Source organism: Streptopelia decaocto, assembly GCF_964273445.1.
Source record: "Streptopelia decaocto genome assembly, chromosome: 7".
Lineage (NCBI taxonomy): Eukaryota > Metazoa > Chordata > Aves > Columbiformes > Columbidae > Streptopelia > Streptopelia decaocto.
Genome location: NC_138661.1, coordinates 63,769,592 through 63,788,970, shown reverse-complemented (window position 1 = coordinate 63,788,970; position 19,379 = coordinate 63,769,592). Strand labels below are relative to the sequence as shown.

The 19,379-nt window shown below is 41.7% G+C and overlaps 2 protein-coding genes across 3 annotated transcripts in view; one reads left to right on the top strand and one right to left on the bottom strand.

Annotated features, from left to right (window-relative positions):
- Positions 1 to 2,996, top strand: part of GAS2 (growth arrest specific 2) — an 86,791-nt gene extending 83,795 nt beyond the window's left edge. For both annotated transcript variants that reach the window (XM_082058123.1, XM_082058124.1), the window contains exon 8: positions 1,633 to 2,996. In XM_082058123.1, coding sequence (XP_081914249.1) covers positions 1,633 to 1,851 — 219 coding nt within the window. In that variant the 3' untranslated portion in view covers positions 1,852 to 2,996. The remainder of the gene's footprint in view (positions 1 to 1,632) is intronic.
- Positions 2,997 to 7,002: 4,006 nt separating this feature from the next.
- On the bottom strand, positions 7,003 to 14,050 carry SVIP (small VCP interacting protein). Its single transcript, XM_082057722.1, is given in 5 exon segments — positions 7,003 to 8,470; positions 9,256 to 9,369; positions 11,855 to 11,905; positions 13,849 to 13,984; positions 13,986 to 14,050. Coding segments are annotated over 5 exon segments (366 nt in total). The 5' UTR covers positions 14,036 to 14,050; the 3' UTR covers positions 7,003 to 8,455.
- Between the last annotated feature and the right edge of the window lie 5,329 nt (positions 14,051 to 19,379).

Below are 19,379 nucleotides of genomic sequence, written 5' to 3'. Positions count from 1 at the left end.
ACTCCAGGCGAATCTGTCGCCTCACGTAACACAAGTCAAATAACATATTATTAGGCTGTTTTGGTTTGATTTGTTTATTTTTTTTCCCCAATTACATTTTTACCTTTAATTTTCTGTGATTTTGTTTGACAGGGAATTTTTCTTCTTTCGTTGTCTATGCTATGTGTGCTAATCTGACTCGTGCTATGTTACAAAAGGCTTATGTGGTACATAAGTCTCAACTGCCAATACTATCAGCCCTCGAGGAGGTTTAGGATGCATAGAAGAGCCCGTATACACATTGCAGCTATAAATCCAAATGTCACCACCCTGATGACATGAAGCATCTTGTGGTGTGCCTTTTACAGGGGCAAATTTGAATTTCTGGCACTACAACTAAATGATGATTGCATTTCATATGATGTACTAATCAAAGCACTTTTCAATATGTGATTTATCATGTGGCTTCTATAGAAGACGCTGCGTTATGATACCTCACTGGTATTTCTTTGACTTTTCCGTGTGGTGGAACAGAAGGGAGAAATTAGTGAAACTGCCAGCTGAACTCAGAGGTGCGGCCGTGGGAGAAGTGACATCGGGACTTGGTGAAAAACATAGAGTTTAGGCACAAAATGAGTGTGGATTTGGAGGATATACATTAGAGACAGGTACCTAATTTGGCAGTTGCATACCCCTCTCAGCCTGAAATTGCTTTGTTGGTCAAACCCTGGTGTGTGTGGAATACAGTCAGCAGTACTGAGATTTCCTGCTAGTAAGAGCCTGGGGACTTTACTTGTATTTTCTTTCGCAACTCAGCATAAATTCAGATATCTCCAAACCGTTCCAGATATATTATTTCTGATGTCCGTCATTAGACTAATTTAATTAAAGTATTAGGCTGTTTTAGATAGAATATATGTCAGCAATACTAAATTGTTCAACTAAATGGTACTTCATTTTCTTACATAATTATTTTGATGTTTTAGGAGATGAAGGTGATTGTTTTGGTCATTTGTCCTTCACTACTCCTTTTCTATAGTTTCCTATCCTAGAAAAAAAAAAGACAGTTTCAAGACATGTAAAATAGTATCTTTACTAGCATATTAAAAAAAAAAAAAAAATCTAAAAAAAATTCATGTTCCCTAACGTGTTTATACTAAACACATAGAGAACAAGACCACTTGGGCTACAGGACTGGAAGAACATCTATCATTGTTTACATAAAATATTAAAACCTTGAGTTTTAAATGCTATCTCATTTTCTTACAGTTTTTAATTTACTTATTAAATTAAGAATCTTTCTACTATTTATTTCCCTTTCCCTTTCCCTTTCCCTTTCCCTTTCCCTTTCCCTTTCCCTTTCCCTTTCCCTTTCCCTTTCCCTTTCCCTTCCTTCTCTTTCCCTTTCTCGCTCCCTTTCCCTTTCTTCTTCCCTTCCCCTTCCCCTTTCCCTTTCCCTTTCCCTTTCTCCTTCCCTTCCCTTCCCCTTCCTTCCCTATGAAGCAGATTATTAACATGCCTGTGACTTTTAATTAAAGCAAGCACAGCTTTTCCCATCAGAAAAAAAAAAAAAAAGTTATTTCCCCGTGAATTATTCACTTTCAAGAGCTGTTTGTTTGTTTGTTTGTTTGTTTTCGGTATATGCCATTTCAGATGCTGCACAACAAACACGTGATGGTTCGCGTCGGAGGCGGATGGGAGACTTTTGCGGGTTATTTACTGAAGCACGACCCGTGCCGAATGCTGCAGATCTCCCGGGTGGATGGGAAAACTTCTCCGATCCAGAGCAAATCTCCAACCCTCAGGGACATGAATCCAGACAATTACCTGGTTGTTTCTGCCCATTACAAAACCAAGAAGGAGATTAAGTGAAATAAGCTTCTCATGTGATCGGGACTCTATGTATGTAGGTCCAAATTATTTTCTCAAGTGTAGTAAATTTAGCTTCTGCTTTAAAAGGACTTTGGAAAATTTAAGACAGACTGGAAATGGCAACCCATTTTGAAGATCTTCGAATTGTAGAACTATTTATTTCTAGTACTGTATCTTTTATAGCAAATTACCCTCCATAGGCTAATTACTACAATCAGATAAGAAATAGACATATATTTTTAGCCAAATTATTACTCTTTAATATGTGAATGTATACTTAGAGTTACATAAAGGAGTGGATCCTGGTAATGGAAGAAAATACACAATACAATATATTTGTATGAAAATCTTATTACATTGAATCCTTGATTTTTAGGCTAGTTGAAAAATATATATGCAGGTGGAAAACGAATATTTGTGGAAATTATTTGGTAACGCCGCTTGAAACGAAATAAAAATTGACTATTTTTATGGGTTGCAAGATTTTCTTAACCAGTAGAATATAAAGACTTTTTGCATGCCAAATGACTTCCCAAAGCAATTACTTTTTAATACAAAAAAAGCCCAAGAAGCGCCCTGCACATCTACTCTTTAAAGCTAAAGACAATTCTCAGCGCTAGATCTGTATGTCAATCCTTCCTGCTTTTTTTAAGAAGTTGCCCAAAATAGAAGCCCCAGGGGAAATTGGGCTGTTGCCCCTTCCTCTATCAGACAATAGACACCCCGTGGTACGGGCGCTGGACCACTAAGGGAAACAGGAAAAGATGCCCAACCCTTTGACCCCAGGAGCATCCTCTGAAGACGTGAGTCCCTCCCGAGCCACAAAACACGACGCTGTTCCCGAATCCCGGCTTTTCCTTCCCGATTTGTACTTTTGTTGGTCATGCCAAACATGAAATATTCATTACCCTGTCAGTAGAGTGATTCACGTTCTTGTAAATCACTCACACACCTCTAAAATAGCTGAAGGCGTATGGGGGCTTAGTTCATTATTTTGGCTACTTTTCTATGTTTATATTTGGTAATTTATGTGCCTTGTAACGTCCTAGAAAAATCATTTTATAGGATTATTTCACTGACTGTATAAATTTGAGCAGAACTCAGTTGTTTCATTAAAAATGAAATAAATTTTTTTTAAATACTCATCCATTTTGGAAGTCTTATTTGTTATTTGTAATCTGTGTTCCCGCACTTTGCTACTACTGACTGGATGCCTATAATATCCAATACTGCTGCTAACCTAATAATGTGGTACACAGTGAATGGGACAAGCATTCACTTACTACAGGTAGTAAGTAGATTGTATTGAAAATTAATTCTCCTTTGCAGGGAAAGAAAATACCAAAAGCATTCTTGAAATAATATTTAAGTACCAAGTGGTATTGTTCCATATTTTTTGAAGTTTAATTTCAAAACACATCCTTTTGATCTGTTCCTGTGGTCTTTAACCGCAGAGGATCTGCTGGCTGGGCAGGATCAAGACCTTCTTCTTTCATGTTCTGTGCCATATTAAAATCAGCACATTGTGTTGTATTTCTGTGGAACCCTTTTACCTCGCCATCTAAAAACTTCTGTTAAATACAGACACGTCACAATTGCTTGGTTGCACCATACTCAGGTACACATTCAAACGTGTTTTGGGAAAGAAACATGGCAGCCTTTTATTCTTATTTTAGGCAGATTAAACATAAGCAGGAAATCATTTGAAAAGCCATAGGAAGACCCAGTTGTCACAGAAGCAACATATGTAGCTCTTATGGGAGCATAAAACAGACCGTAAGCAACACTATTCTTAAAAATGCAGCACAGCTGAAAACAAAACACCTTCTTAATATATGAACGGAGAGATCTGGTTTTAAATGAACAGAGGAAAAAGAAAATAGAAACAACTTGTGAAAGTGTCGGATGTTTATTTTGAAATAAGTCACTCTTTTAAACATAAATTCTTGTACTTCCCTCATCCAAGATAAAGTTTGCATTACTATTAGGTTTTTTCTTTAAAATATTTGAAGGCATTCACACGTTAATAAATTCAGAGCAGATAATTATAAAAAGAGTGTTGTAAGGTTTATTTTAATATTAAACTTCAACAAGTGAGCCTGTTAAATCCAAACCAAGATTTTAAATTAAACATGAATTGCTTTATGTGCTTGGACTGTAACTATCAAAATGGCATTTTTTTCATTCAGGGTGCTCAAGCATCTTAAAAAAAAATCAGATTAAACCATTTCCCGGCTTGAAACTTCAACCTAGTTGCAGAAAGGGAGACCTATAAAGGACCTTTTACAGCATTGCCACTACCACCTAATCTGTGTAAAAAGCTGCAGGTGGGACTCAGTGCATTAGATGCACCTGGTGTGGGTGTGGATCGGAGAGGAGGAAATTAAAGCATCAATAAAGCAAATTAAAAAAATGTGGTAGGCTAGTGAGCTTTGGGGGGAGGGGCTGGCAACTTCTTATTTAGAAGGTAAGTGTTACAAATGGTATTTTCTTAGGGTGCTAGACCCTATAGCAGCATAGGAGTTGGGGAATTTATTGTGACTTGGACTGCTCAGATGAGTTAGGAGCCTAAGGCTTATTTTAAAAAGCTGAGCAGCAGGATTCTGGAGGTTTTTGTGCCATGGTGTATGATGTGATGGTACTGAGTGTGATTTTTCGGGGGCTGAGCTGGATGGCAGGTTACCAAGAGGGGAGACCTGCAGCTCTCATCCCCCCCCAGGTGAAGGAGGCTGTGCTGAGACTGGGAAATAGTTTCTTTTTGAAAGGTGATGAGATGCTGAAATGCTGAACTAGCCATGGAAGGTGACTGTAAGGAAGAGTGCTGTGCAGTGATTTTTGCTTTTCTGTCGCTGCATAACTCAGCTGAACATGAGTGTTGAGGAGGCTGAAAATTCTAAAGAGTTGAACTGTTATGAGCTGCAGTGAAGCCTTCTCAAAGTCCTCTTTGGGTTGTAGAATAAACCCCATGGGAACTCCTGCTGGCTGTGAATGAGTAACTGTGCTAAAACTCAAGATGGCTAAATTATGTGAGATTACTTTTAAAAACTACTATTATTGTATGATGTCAAATAAGCATTGCCATGCTGGAAGCAATGAAGAACTAGTTTAGAAATGAAACTGTAACATCTGTTAATGCTTATTACGGGAGGTACCTTCTGTCACCTCCCTGTTCGTGTATTAACTGGAGATTTTCTTCCGAGCAGGATTATTTACATAACTGATTAAGATTCTTTTTATTATCTTTATTACAGTGACAACTGCTCCTTCCTTTGCGTTACCAACTTTTTCCGAACAGCATTTTAGAGGCAATTTATAAAATCTATGGAAACTAGTTCAAGGGCTGTCAGGGGGGATGGGTGAAACAGGGAGGTGTCAGTATATGTGTGGGAAGGTTTAGCAAGTTTCTTGTAACTTAAGATGCAACACTGAATTAATTACATGCGTTCATTCTGGAGCAGGCAAATGAGCTGTTTGTGGCACCACGGTGTTACAGAAGCGTTTGCTAGAGACGTTTTCAAGGGTTTGGTTCTTCCGGGGCTTAGGTTTTATGGTGCCTTGTTAGTGCAGATAGGCAGTACCCGACCGGGAGGCGGTGAAGTGGGGTTTTTTCGGCTTTGTGTCTCCTACTTTCTTAGCCTGTGGTATGTTAGGAATCTAACGCAAGGTGGAACAGACACGTGGGATCACGCGAACATTTATGGAGCTGGAGAGGTTTTTCCGTCCCAGTCCAACTGCTGGCACCGCTTGTGCCTGATGAGCTGTGTCCCTACTATTCAGTCTGTCCCCGTGCCAAGTCCACACGTTGAAGTCATCTCGTTTCCTAAGGGCCTGCAGTGGCGTGACCTACCCCCATGGAGACGCACCTTCTGTGTCCTCCCAAACCTCGGGGGTTCCGCCCTCAACACTCCCAGGCATCATTTTGTGTATTTTCATAACACACAGTAGCAGGTGGTTTCATTTCCTGTTACTCCAGCAAAGGTGATGCTGTCGCAGTCACCAGGAGATTTATTTTGTGACTTGGACTGCTCAGATGAGTTAGGAGCCTAAGGCTTATTTTAAAAAGCTGAGCAGCAGGATTCTGGAGGTTTTTGTGCCACGGTGTATGATGTGATGGTACTGAGTGTGATTTTTAGGGGGCTGAGCTGGATGTCAGGTTACCAAGAGGGGAGACCTGCAGCTCTCATCCCCCCCAGGTGAAGGAGGCTGTGCTGAGACTAGGAAATTGTTTCTCCGTTCAGTTTACAAACATTTGTCTTTGCCGCAAGTATTTTGAGTGATCTGCAAGAAACTGAAAATGCTTTCAGAAGGTGGAGAGAAGAATAATGATGGTACTGGTGTGAAGTAAACCAAACGTCCACTGCCCAGATAATCTACACAAATGGGTGTATTTTAACCGCCTCTAAGGTGAAGTAAACACCTAGGATTAGGGAAAATAAAGGCAAAATTCCTATTGTGTTTCATATTTACTCAGCGTGGCGCTAAGTGGCAAGAAAGAGGGGAGGTGTCTATTTCTACAGGTACAGAGCAGCTCTGATCCACATACCTCTCAGCCTTACTATTTAACTACACTTAGGTAGCCATCAGTTGTGTACTGCTGGGTTTGTTTTTATTCTGAACTGAAATTAATGTTAGCAAGAAGCTTAAACCAACATGACGTGGTTTTATTTACCCAAACAATTTCTCTGAGTCAGTTCAGAGTGGCCATTCAAGCAGTTAGATGGGTATGGTGTAGAAACCTCTTTATCAATTAGCTATTGTAATATAGAGCTACATACCCCAAATCCTCTGTGTTTCTTAGTTGTAGGAATAACGTTGACATTCAAAACAAGGACTCTTAAGAAGCACAGACATATCTGGCTTTTACTTAAAGGATGGAGAGAGAGCAGTATTTTCTTCCATATTAATCCTAAAGTGCAAGAATCGCCTCTTGAATACACGGTCCACTCAGTCTGAGGTGATTCAGACCTTTCCTCCCACCTTTGAGAAAAGCTGCCAAAAGAGGCTGATGGTTATTTCCTCCCAATATAGTTTTTGGGGGATCAGCATGATGGAGAGTGAAAAGAATGGATTAACTTTGAAATATCCCAAGTGACTAAGTGTCTTTGTCAGACACCCACTGTGTCAGATGTTGGATTGAATTCACGTTTCAAATGAATGTTTAGTATATTTTATTATATTTCAATGCATTTTCATTAGACTTAAAATTCCCTATGACCAACTAATACACTGAAGAGAGCAATTGCCAGCAATCAAAGGAAAGTGAAGGACACGGCCTTTAAGCTCAAACACCTTTATATTAAAATTGAAAAGTCTCCCTTCTCAACTCAATTCCAGGCTAAGCCAGGAAGCTCATTGTGTCAGGTCTGTGCTCCTAAGACAGCGTGAGACACTATCTGGGGAGGTAAAAGAAGAAATATTTAGTTTAAAAAAAGCCTTTATAGCCTAAAGTAGGTCAAAAATGGGGCCAGTAACACACTGAGGCCAAGCAAAATGCTCTCTGGCTAAATTCTCAGTCTTGATCATGCTGCAACAAATCTCCCTCATCTATCAAGGCAGCAGCTCAAGGCCACTAGTTTGAAAATCTAGTTGTAACATCACAGTTTAGGTAGCTTGAAATAATCAAAGGCAGCTTCACATTGGAGAGAGGGATTACAGACATTGCTGGTACAGATTAAAAGTCACAGAGCATTGGGCATTTGGCAAATACTACTGCACTGTGACAAACCCGCCTAGATACTACAGAAAATTTAGGAAATGAACAGTCTAAGAGATGATGTAATAAGTCTCTTGCTTTTTTCCAAAATCCTCAGAAGTGCAGCATTGCCCTCTTGTGGTAATAAAGGAAAACAATGACAGTATTTTTAATTTAACTTCCAGTGTTCATTATAAATACTTACAGAATCAGAAATTCACATCAGAAAATGAGAACAATAATTAGACTCATAACAAAACAGCTTTCTCGCTATGCAAGTATACAGCGTTTATAAAGGTTTCTATCTTTTTCAACTAGAGCAACAAAATGCCTCCATTTTCAAGGGCCCACCGTAAATCTGCTTTCTTTTCTGAAAAAGGCACTAAATCCCTAAGTAGCTCAGAAGTCATTAGGAAACTGAACAGAAATGCTGTCACCCGCATATTCAAATGTATCTATTTATGAACAGCTTTCTACGTAAGGACTTAGGGAAAATTTGAATTGTAGAGCTTGAAATAAGCATCGAAAACACCACGTGGGCACCTGAGCTGTGCCTAAGCCAGTCACACACAGACATACATACATACATTAACTGACCAGACAACTCGTATGGACTGACTACAGGTAAGGAGATCACTTCCACATCATAAAACCCATCTCCCCACCTTTGACAGGCAAGCACTAAAAACATGCACATAAAACAAACAAATTTGGCCAAAACTTAGTGTTCAGAGTTAGTTCTTAAGTTTCTTATTGGATGTTTCCACATCTGTCCTCCCACGATGGCAAAGTACTGCTGGGTCTTCATATGCAAACAGCAAAAGCCAGATGATGGGTAAGTGCCGCTCTGCTGCAGAAACTGGCAAGTTATTGGCAGTAAACATCCGTCTTCTCTCCGTAAGTTGTATTTCTTTATCCAACCTGCCACTAAAGACAAAAACAACAAAATGCACCACAGGTTTGTGTGAAGAAAAGGGAAACAAAACAAACAAAAACCCATTAAAAAAAATCACAAGGCTGTCTAAAGACAATAAACTCCCTATTATAGTGAAAGTGAGAAACATGCAGCCCACCAGCAGCTTCTTACCCAAACTCCCAATCCTGAGTCATTTATAGCAATAAGGGAAAGAGGCAAAGGCTTAGGAGGCCTGCGTTTCAATGAGCAGATGCATTTATTGCCTTGGAGAGATTCTAACTCTTCATTACATCTCTGTCTGGCTTTCTGAGACAAAGTTTATATTAGGAAAGTGGTAGTAGTAGCAGTAAAGTCATCAGTTTTTTTTTTGTAAAAAGGTACAGGTATGTGAAACCCAAAGCCATTCCCCTACTTAGATCAAACATTTTCTATAAACTCTGAGGGAAAGGAGACAATCTCAACTGGTACTGAAAAGGGACGCTGAGTACAGGTCACCTCGGTGAGGAGGTGCCCAGTGCTGACTACTGTAAAACTGATGTGGTGTTAGTGCAGAAACTGGGGAAGAAGACGAGGGAAAAAAAGAAAAATAAGCTCTCTGCCATCCTTGCTGCCTTTGTGCCCTAGAAATGAAATCTCATTGAGAACACTGTGTGATAATGACACATACTTCCACTTCTATTCCATTTCCCTTCCTCTTGCCTTTTCCTCAAGTTATTCCGTCTTATAGATGACAACAAAACAGGATTTTCTCAGTGAATATAAGGACAATTGCATCATGTTTCTTTTTTGAACTTACTCTTAGTCCTCCTTCTCCTCCGGAACCCGAAGCTGCCATTCTTTTTTCTATTTCTTCCTGTTTCTTTTTCTTTTGCTCTACAGAGTAAACGTTCTTAATCCCTCGAGAGGAAGCCTGGGACAAAACACATTTGGGTAAGACCACTTAGCTCTTTTTCTGGATAGAAACCAAACTGCAAGTCTTGGCCACAGCATTTTGGGAACTCTGGTTTGCATGAAAAGAATGAAACATCAAGTAATGCTATTATTACATAAACCCAGACCTTTCAGGATGCTTCTTCATACTGTGAGCTATTGGTATGCGAAGGTGGTTTTGTTTAATACTGTTATTACATCCAGGTCAACATATTTAATGCCATTACATGTACCTGGTTTGCATCCTAAGATGCAAAACCAGAACTTCCCTTCCCAAAAGTCCCATAAGTTTTTAGTTGGTGGTTTGTTTTTTTCCATAGTCAGGGCCTATTCTCACCCTTCCTAACAGAATTAACTGGGAAGAGACAATTTGGACAGACAGAACTTCCAAGAACTTTAGCTGTTTCATCATCCGTTCACTTCTTCCATCTCTTTTATCAAAAAAGGCTCCCTAGAGAATAGGATCTAGATGATGGAAATTGGAATGACAGCTTCTATTCTACCACTCAATAAGCGGGCAGAGAAAGTCACAAGCTCTGCGTAGTTACTAAAGAAATCAATGGGAACTCTACATGTGGGGGAGAAAAAAGGTGGTGATATTATAGTAGTGCTAGCCCAGGCTGTGAGAAATCCAACTTCTAAATTGTGATCTGCGAGAAATAACCTGTGTGACAGTCTACCCTTCAGCTTCACAGGACGTGTGGAGAGCAGCAGGACACAGATGCGAAATGTGGTCAACTGCCTGCGTCACATCCTCACGGTGAGTCTGATGAGGGCCTGGACTAGATGGTAGGAACACCTGAACTACAAACAGTTAACACTGTGAACCTAGAAAGAAAATGTTTTAAAAACTGATTGTTAGTAAGTTTAGGGTTCTGATGCTACAGCATAAGCTATGCACAAGATGTGAAAACCTACCAAAGGAAATCAGCAATGCTCTCACCTGAAATTCAAAGCCTTGGTAACAAGCGCTATTCTCAACAGGCTACTATGGCAAATCTGACCAACAAATACTAACTTGCTCAGAGTCTGTGATTTCTCACTTTTAGACAAGTGGCCCTTCAGGTGAGTTAGGTACCCAGACTCTCTCTACAGCACCCCAAAAGGAAGAACATCTCACACCATTTCAGGCTGAATAACGAACGGTTCAGAAGCACGTACAGGAAAACACTACACAGGGAAGAAGATGTGATCTACTCCCTTATCCCTCACAAGGGGGAAATTTAATTAGACTACCTGCAAGACATCTCTGTTGCCCAACATTCAGAGGCTAAAACACTCTCATAGTCCTGAAAAATCTGGTAGATGTTTTAGCTCTTTCGCTTTTAAGAAAACAAAAAGTACCATAGAATGATAGTTACGTTTTTCTTTAGCAGCTGAACGGTTACCATGCAACTCCAGAGCCATCTATAAGTTGTTCTGCTCCTCCTTCCTCCCAGGGAAGCTTTTTATCAACTTAAGAGCCATAGAGGGATGTCCCCATTTCATACACTTCTCAAAAGTGTATTTCCTACAGGTTTGCTTAAAAGCCCTTTGAGATTTCATGACACATGGATTGCTTTTAGAATGTAGTCTGACACAAAATAAATAGTTTTTAAAGAGGGACTCTGAAGCACCACTCAGCTGTTGCTCTAATTATTCACCAAACTCCCTTAAAACCAGATCAATACGGTCCTCGTCTATAACGGTCGATTTTTAATTCAATACATAATGTCACTAACGCTCATACAAACAACACGTTCCTCTTTCCTCATAGTTCAGCTGTGATCTCTAATCACATTTTTGATTTATTGCAGATTTTGTATAGTGTATGTTATAAGCATTTTTTTTTAAAAAAACAGAAGAAATAGGCTTCCTAGTTCTACACTCTGCTAGAATATTTGCACCCTATCTCTTCTAAATTTAAGGATACTGAAGTAGTTAAAGATTAGCAACCTTAAAAAGACAGAATAAGTTAATACTTCTTCTTTGCTGGAATTTGAGCTGAGAAATGAGCTCAATTGTTGCCAGGTTGATAAACTGAACTTGCAAGTGCCCACCACCTGCATTTGTAAGAGAAATACAAGTGCAGAAGCACTAGAAATTGCCACCACAACAGCTGTTTGACAAATCCAGTTTGGATTTTCAATCTTTCATATTCAAGTTTTATAGTGGGGAAAAAAATAATGTTGAACTTGGTATTCAGTTCTTAGTTTATTTTCTAACTACTGCAAAATTTCTCCCATTCAAATAAGCTCGGTTATCTTGCAATGGTCTCTGGGCACTTACCTAGCGGTGAAACGCTACTGCAAGTACATATTAAAATAGGACAAAGGTAAAATATTAATAATATTATGAAAATACTTAATGGCGATTCTCACAATCCAACCATGGTATCTAGTGTTCCTCCAGAAGCCTGAGCTATTTTCCCCACAAACCAGTTACCAAAATGCATTTTGAATAAATGGCATTTTATCAGACATTACCTCCATCTGCCTCTTTTCAGCAGCTTCTGCTAGTTGTCTTCTTTTTATTTCCTAAATAAAACGTGAAAGACAGTGAAATTCTATCCCAGTACAGTCTGTACATTCTTTTCAAAGTCTTAACTTCTAAATATGACTCAAATCTGCAAAGCAAACTGCCACAAAATGCCAACCTTAAGTCATTTAGCATCATCTTCCCCCCTGGTTGCCAGTCTGCAAGAACAAAGTGGTTTTAATGACTAATGTGCTGGAGGAGCAGCTGCTGACATATCTACAGTCAAACCCCACCAGAACTCTGTATTCAGCTGCCTGCATGACGCCTTCACTCCAAAAAATTCAGATTGGAATGAGAAGGCCCATGGTGCGAAATGCCTTTTTGGAGTTAAAGGAAAGTAAGTCAACTTGACTGTTTGCTTTCTGTCCCCACGCTACGGTTCCTGCAGAAATACGTGCTTGGTTACATGGCACCACGGTGTCACATCACGCTGTAGTTGCTTGTTCTTTGGAAAATAATGGATATTTTGCAGTTGGCTCTTTCAAATCAAGCACTGACGGTCTATGTTTGTGGTTAACAGCCAAGGACTAAAATTATCACAAGACTATGTACAGTACCTGTTGTGTGGGGTGGTGGTGGTTATTTTGTTTGGTTGGTTTTGGTTTTATATATACACACACACACATATATATATATATATATATATTTCAACAGAGTAATTTCTGGAGACCAGTACTCATAAATAACTAGCAAGACGCTTCAACCATGAATCTCACTTGACATAATCAAGCCCTTAGTAACCTTGGTCCCCAACAAACCTGGTAAACTGAAATTCTTAGAGACATCTAAATGTTACTGCGGAGAAAAATGCCTGAAGAAGGGCTGAGCTGAGCAATACATTAAAAATACTACTCTGCGACAATCTTTTTAAACATGTCTTACATATAATGGAACTCCCTAAAAATCAGTTGTGATACTTTTCAATCACAGCGGTTAATGTTGGCAAGATTTGTTCATTACACCCCTGCTGTCCTTTTCTGTCTTGTTGCAGGCTTACGGCATATTTACATTAGTCAAATATTTATCATGATTCTTTAGGTATATTCAAAGTTCCTTTTCTGTGTTCAAAGGGCAGCAAAGAAAATAATGTGACAGATATTCCCCTTCCCCAACAAACCCCTCAGGTGAGGGCTACCAACACATAGAGATGGGTTCTGACCTATGCAGGAGAAATTTCACAGAATCCCAGAATGTCAGGGATTGGAAGGGACCTCGAAAGCTCATCCAGTGCAACCCCCCATGGAGCAGGAACACCCAGATGAGGTTACACAGGATCATGTGCAGGTCGGTTGGAATGTCTGCAGAGAAGGAGACTCCACAACCTCCCTGGGCAGCCTGTTCCAGTGTCTGTCACCCTCACTGAGAAGAAGATTTTTCTCAAATTTAAGTGGAACCTCTTGTGTTCCAGTTTGAACCCATTGCCCCTTGTCCTATCATTGGTTGTCACCAAGAAGAGCCTGGCTTCATCCTCCTGACACTCACCGTTTATATATCTGTAAACATTAATAAATTTCACCCTGTGAAGGTGAGGTAAAAGTGAACATAACTGTGCACTGGAGAGAAAAGCAGAGTTTCTCCTTTTCTGGTTAAAATGAGGGGCACCTTGGCCTCGATTATGTCACAAACCCTCCACACAAGTGCCAAGGAAAGGGCTGGGACAGAACACAGGGAGGGTACGCGGTGCCAGGCCCCGGGCCGGGGGGAGCTCCCGCAGTTCCCCCTCCCGGGCCTGGGCCGAGTCTCCCCCGCAGCCGCTCCCCGGGCACCGTGAGGCCTCGCACCGAGCGCGTTCGCGGAGCCCCGGCCCCACGTTAAGGAAGCCGGCCCGTCCCCCCCCACCCCGCCCCGGCGCCGCTGGGCGTCACCGCCCGCTCACAAACATCCGGGCGGAAGAAGGGAAGAGAGCGAAGCCGCCCCGCAGCCGCCGCGGGCCCGCACTCACCGGGTCGGGCGTCTCCACCACGTCCTTGACGGCGCCCCCCATGCAGGGCAGGCACAGCCCCATGGCGGCCCCGGGCCGGCGGCCGTTGGAGGACGGCGGCTGGGGAAGCAGCGGCGGCCCCGGCCCCGCCCGCGGCCCCACGCTCCGGCAGGGCCCGCCCCGTCATGGGGCTGCCGGGGGCGGGCATGGCCGGGCCGGAGAGGCCGGCGGGGTACGGGGGGCGGTTCCGGCGGGCCCGCGCTGCTTCCCCCGCCTCGGGAATTCAACTAAATTAAATCGATTCTGTTCGGACAAAAGGGACAACGATGTAATTAACGTCAAGCTCGCCCCGGTAAACATGATACGGGGATTCAGAGCCCGCTGGAAGTTGTTTCAACGATTCCCCGGCCCGGTGCTGCCCCCGGCGGCGGGGAGAGCGCACGGGAGCGCTGAGCGCTGGGGACGGAGCTGCTGGGGAGACCAGCGCAGGGCAACGGAGATGGTGGATGGAGCATCTGCGGGGAGCTGGGGCTCTGGAGCTTGGAGAAGAGCAGACTGAGGGGTGACCTTATTAATGTTTATCAATATTTAAAGAGTGAGTGTCAGGAGGATGGAGCCAGGCTCTTCTCGGTGACAACCAATGATAGGACAAGGAGCAATGGGTGCAAACTGGAACACAGGAGGTTCCACTTAAATTTGAGAAGAAACTTATTCTCAGTGAGGGTAACACACTGGCCCAGGCTGCCCAGGGAGGTTGTGGAGTCTCCTTCTCTGCAGACATTCAAACCCACCTGCACATGATCCTGTGTAACCTCATCTGGGTGTTCCTGCTCCATGGGGGGTTGCACTGGATGAGCTTTCCAGGGCCCTTCAACCCCTGACATTCTGGGATTCTGTGAAATTTCTCCTGCATAGGTCAGAACCCATCTCTATGTGTTGGTAGCCCTCACCTGAGGGGTTTGTTGGGGAAGGGAAATATCTGTGACGTTATTTTCTTTGCTGCCCTTTGAACACAGAAAAAGGAACTTTGAATATACCTAAAGAATCATGATAAATATTTGACTAATGTAAATATGCCATAAGCCTGCAACAAGACAGAAAAGGACAGCAGGGGCGTCATTAACAAATCTTGCCAACATTAACCGCTGTGATTGAAAAGTATCACAACTGATTTTTAGGGAGTTCCCTTATATGTAAGACATGTTTAAAAAGATTGTTGCAAACTGGAACACAAGAGGTTCCACTTAAATTTGAGAAAAAGCTTATTCTCAGTGAGGGTAACACACTGGACCAGGCCGCCCAGGGAGGTTGTGGAGTCTCCTTCTCTGCAGACATTCAAACCCACCTGGACATGATCCTGTGTAACCTCATCTGGGTGTTCCTGCTCCGGCGGGGGGATTGTGCTGGATGAGCTTTTGAGGTCCCTTCCAATCCCTGGCACTCTGTGATTCTGTGTGATACTGGGTATACTGGTGTCATGCCACGTCTCACCCGCCGCCTTTGAAACTCTGACAGAATTGTGCTGGCGTCTCAAAGGTTTTGATTAAAGTGGAGAGAAGCTGCCAAATTAATGTATACTGTGATTAAGTTGTAAAAGATGTACCCATCATTAAACAATTGACATGAGATAAATGCTTTCTGCCCACCTGCAAAACGAGGGGATGTTTTTCAATTTTAGATCCTTCTGCATGACAAGAGGGAGACAGAAGATTAAGTGATACATTGTTTAGAAGTAGAGTGCTTAGTTTATATTTAACTAATAATTAATAGATGTATTGTAAGTAAGAAACTGAACAGTTATAATTAACATAATAAAATATTTCTTAGTATAGATGTATGTCAACGTTTTCAAAAATTGTAATATATATGTAATAATTATGTGAATATAAGCAATGAAAGAGCATCCAATCTTTGGAGCACTTACGGAGGATGATCCCCAGCACTGATAAAATAAAGAATGCCACTTAACAGTGTAATTTACTCTGCTATTAAGTTTATTTCTCCGTTTCACTGGTGAAAGCTGGTGCTGATTTGCCTGTTCTCAAACCCTGGTCTGCTCTGCACTGGTGTGGCCTTTGTCTCTTTGGTGACTGATGACAGAACCCAAGGGAATGACAGGAAGATGTGCCAGGGGAGGGTCAGGTTGGACATCAGGAAAAGGTTCTTCACCCAGAGGGTGCTGAACACTGGAACACGCTCCCCAGGGAGGTGTCACAGCCCCAAGCCTGACAGTGTTCAAGAAGAGACTGGACAATGTGCTCAGACACATGGTGTGAACTCTGGGGTTGTCACATGCAGGGACAGGAGTTGGACTCGATCCTTGTGCATCCCTTCCAACTCAGGACATTCTATAAGTTTTTCTTTCCTGTTACCCCATTGCAAAGCTGTACAAGCTGGCCTGTCTCAAAGAATAATTCATGTAGTAATTTTTCATATATTTTGCTGAATCAGCTTAGATTTACTCTAAAAATTACATTATTGCACTCACTTCAGTTGGGTTCTTTTCCTTTTTAAAAATCCTGTTTCAAAATTTGAAAACAAAGCTGTTTATTTTCCATTTAGAAGAAACAGTTCTTACTGTAGAAGGTGACTTGAGGATACAGATCTAATAAATAGAAGAGGAAGCTTGGTCTACTTCTGTTTCACACCTGCTGAGCAGTGGAACCGCTTGGTACACAAGGCATTGATCCAATATGTGCTCAAGACTTTCAGGATTCACACTTGTTAAAATTCGTGTTCCACAGATATGTTTTAAACTGATTCCTGACCATTTGTGGGTCCCTTCCAACTCAGGACATTCTATGATTCTGTCAGTGTTCTCACGCAGCCTTGGCCTGCAGCCACCTCACCAGTCAGCACCAAAGGCCCCTCCGTGTGCTGCTTTTTCCCCAAGAACAACCAACTCAGCAGGTCAGGGTGGATTCTGAGCAGTGCAGGGCTGGGTGGGTTTGGCAGGGACCTGTGCAGCCCTTTCCTTGTGCTGAGGTGACATGTGCATCTGTGTCACCCAGCAGCTTTTGGCCTTTTTGACTTGTATGCGTAGCGGAGGGAAACATAATTCATATTTTTTGCTAATAATTTCTGTTCATCCTGAGATGTATGTGACTTTTCTTCCTATTTTAATATATTCTAAATGAGAAAACTACTGGTTTTAAATGGATTGATGCTTTATTTGATGTTCAGTCTTTTGTCCTCTCTGAAATGGTTTGCTGTGGCTTATGGCCAGGAGTTGCCATGCAAGATTTTCTGTCCTTGCAGGCCTACATTGGTTTTCTTGGTTTACTGATACCAAGTTTTCCAAAAGTCTGTTTTCTGGCTGTTCTAGTATTTCTTTTTCTTAATTTTTTTTTGCCACCTTGTTTCCTAGCTATTTATAGTTAACTTCAGCATCACCCTGTTCAACAACATTTCCTGAATTTGGGTGTCAGTTTGTACATCCATCCCCAAGGACGATGTGGAGAGTGTAATTTGTATTCCTCATAAACAGTGCAACATCTACCCAGCTTCTTTCCCACCTCTGTGATTTTGAACATGGTGTATCTTTTTGCACCAACGTTCTGGTCCTGCAATTTATTCCACAACCCCATGATGTCCTATGTTATTGTAAAGTACTGATTTAAGTTGTGTTTGTTTCTTGCAGCTATAATTAGCCATCAGAGAGCATTACTGCATTGCTGAACTGAGGACACAAGTCACAACGTGGTCCTGAGCTTTCTGAACTGAATAACAAAAGTCTGGCTGCCATCAGGCTCCTCGAAGAGGGAGCAGAAGGAGGCTCAGCTGCTGCCCATCACTGAATAGCGAGGCTGAGATTGTCTGCAGGAGCCCACAAAAGCTCTGAGAGCAGCTGAGCTGTGTTGTGTTGGCCTGGGAAATGCAGCAGAGTGTAGTGTAATGTCTGCTTTGAATTGAAAGCATTTATTTTTTTAAATTTTAGTTATGTGGGTTAAGTGCTTAGTATTTGTTAAGCTTCAGGTTAGAGCTGAGGGGTCCTTGGCTGGTTGTGACACTTGCTTGATCCATCAGCTGAGGGTCCCTGAGTGCAGCTAAAAGACACTTTTCTGCATCTAAAAGGTTTAGAGGAAGATTGAAGTACATTTGGGTAGAATTCTGCATGGAGAAAGTGCAGCTTTCTAGCAGTAAGAAGTGGTAAAACACAACTGAAAAGGTGAGTAGTTCAAGCAAACCTTCAGTTCTTTGCAAGTGCCTTCATAAGGCAGTCAGGAAGTTGTTTAATGAGAAGTAGTAGGAAATATGGTAACTTTTTGTTCTGTAGAAGAGAGCTTATAGATTATCACTGAGGGTTTTCAAGGCTTGTGCTTTTACAGTTGAAGTTTTAGAACCTTTCGATAAAGTCACTTAGTTTGAGGTTGTTTAGTAGCTGGGGCTTCCTGGAATAAGCTTAAAGAAATTCTGCATCCGTGTAGTTTGAAATGAAATCAACAGGATCTGTGCGTGAAGATACATTGGTAACCAGTGATAGCTTGAATATTGGATACAAATTCACCTTTTGGGGGTAATTTGGGCTCTATATGAGCGAGAAACAAGCCCTGCTGTATTCCGGGAGCCGGGTGAGGACTGATAAAGTTCTCTCTGGCCTGGAGCAGCTGATTCTCCAGGGTGTGTGTGTGATAGCACCAGTGAAACAGATCTGCCCTGTGGTTTTTGGCTGAATTAATCTGTGTTGCCCTGGGAAGCTTATCTGAAACATGCAGTGACAGTTGACTGTTTTTCTTAGGAGAGAGTCTCCTAGTCCTTCCCACTCAAGCTCTGCTTTTCTTTCTCCTGGAAACTTCCTCCCTCTGAGTGTGAACAGTGCAGAGCATCCTGCTGTCCTTTGCCTGTAGAAGGGATGAAGCTCATCTTCATCAACACAGCAGCGATCAATTGACAGTGAAGTGTACTCTTAGCAATTATGGGTTGCTCTTCAATTATGTGCTTGAGTATTTCTTGATGCTGTGAGATCAGAAATAATGTCTGGTAGCTCAATAGTAATGGATGATTGGAGTTTTTTGGTTGTTAGTTTTAGTGGTTCGGGTTCTTTTTTTGGTCTGTTTTCCCCACTCTGCTAAATAATATTGTAGTGGCATAACTTTAGGAAGAAGAAAATTCAAGAGACAACAAAACCCTCCCACCAAAAAACCCTAAACCAACCAAATAAAAAACCCCAAAACAAAGCCAGCCAACCAACCAAACCCACACATACATAACACTGATGTTAATCATAGTAGCACATTGTGTTTTAAATGGGGCTGCTAGGTTGACCAATTAGTGTGTGTTTTTTTTTTTTTCTTTTTTATTAATTTGATGAATTGTGTGTAGGGAGTTTTGAGTATTTGCTCTAACAAGAAACACATATTAAAAATGTCGGTGAGTCTTCTGCTGGGTTGTTTTGGCAGCTCATTAGAGAATCTGGTGATTTGTTAATGGTTCGTTTGTAACAGTTTAGTTATGGTGGAATTTGTGTAAGAATGGCATTGAATTCTGTCATAATCTCTTATCAGTGTCGATTAGTCTCTAACTCAAAATCCAGCAGGTGGTACTATTGACAC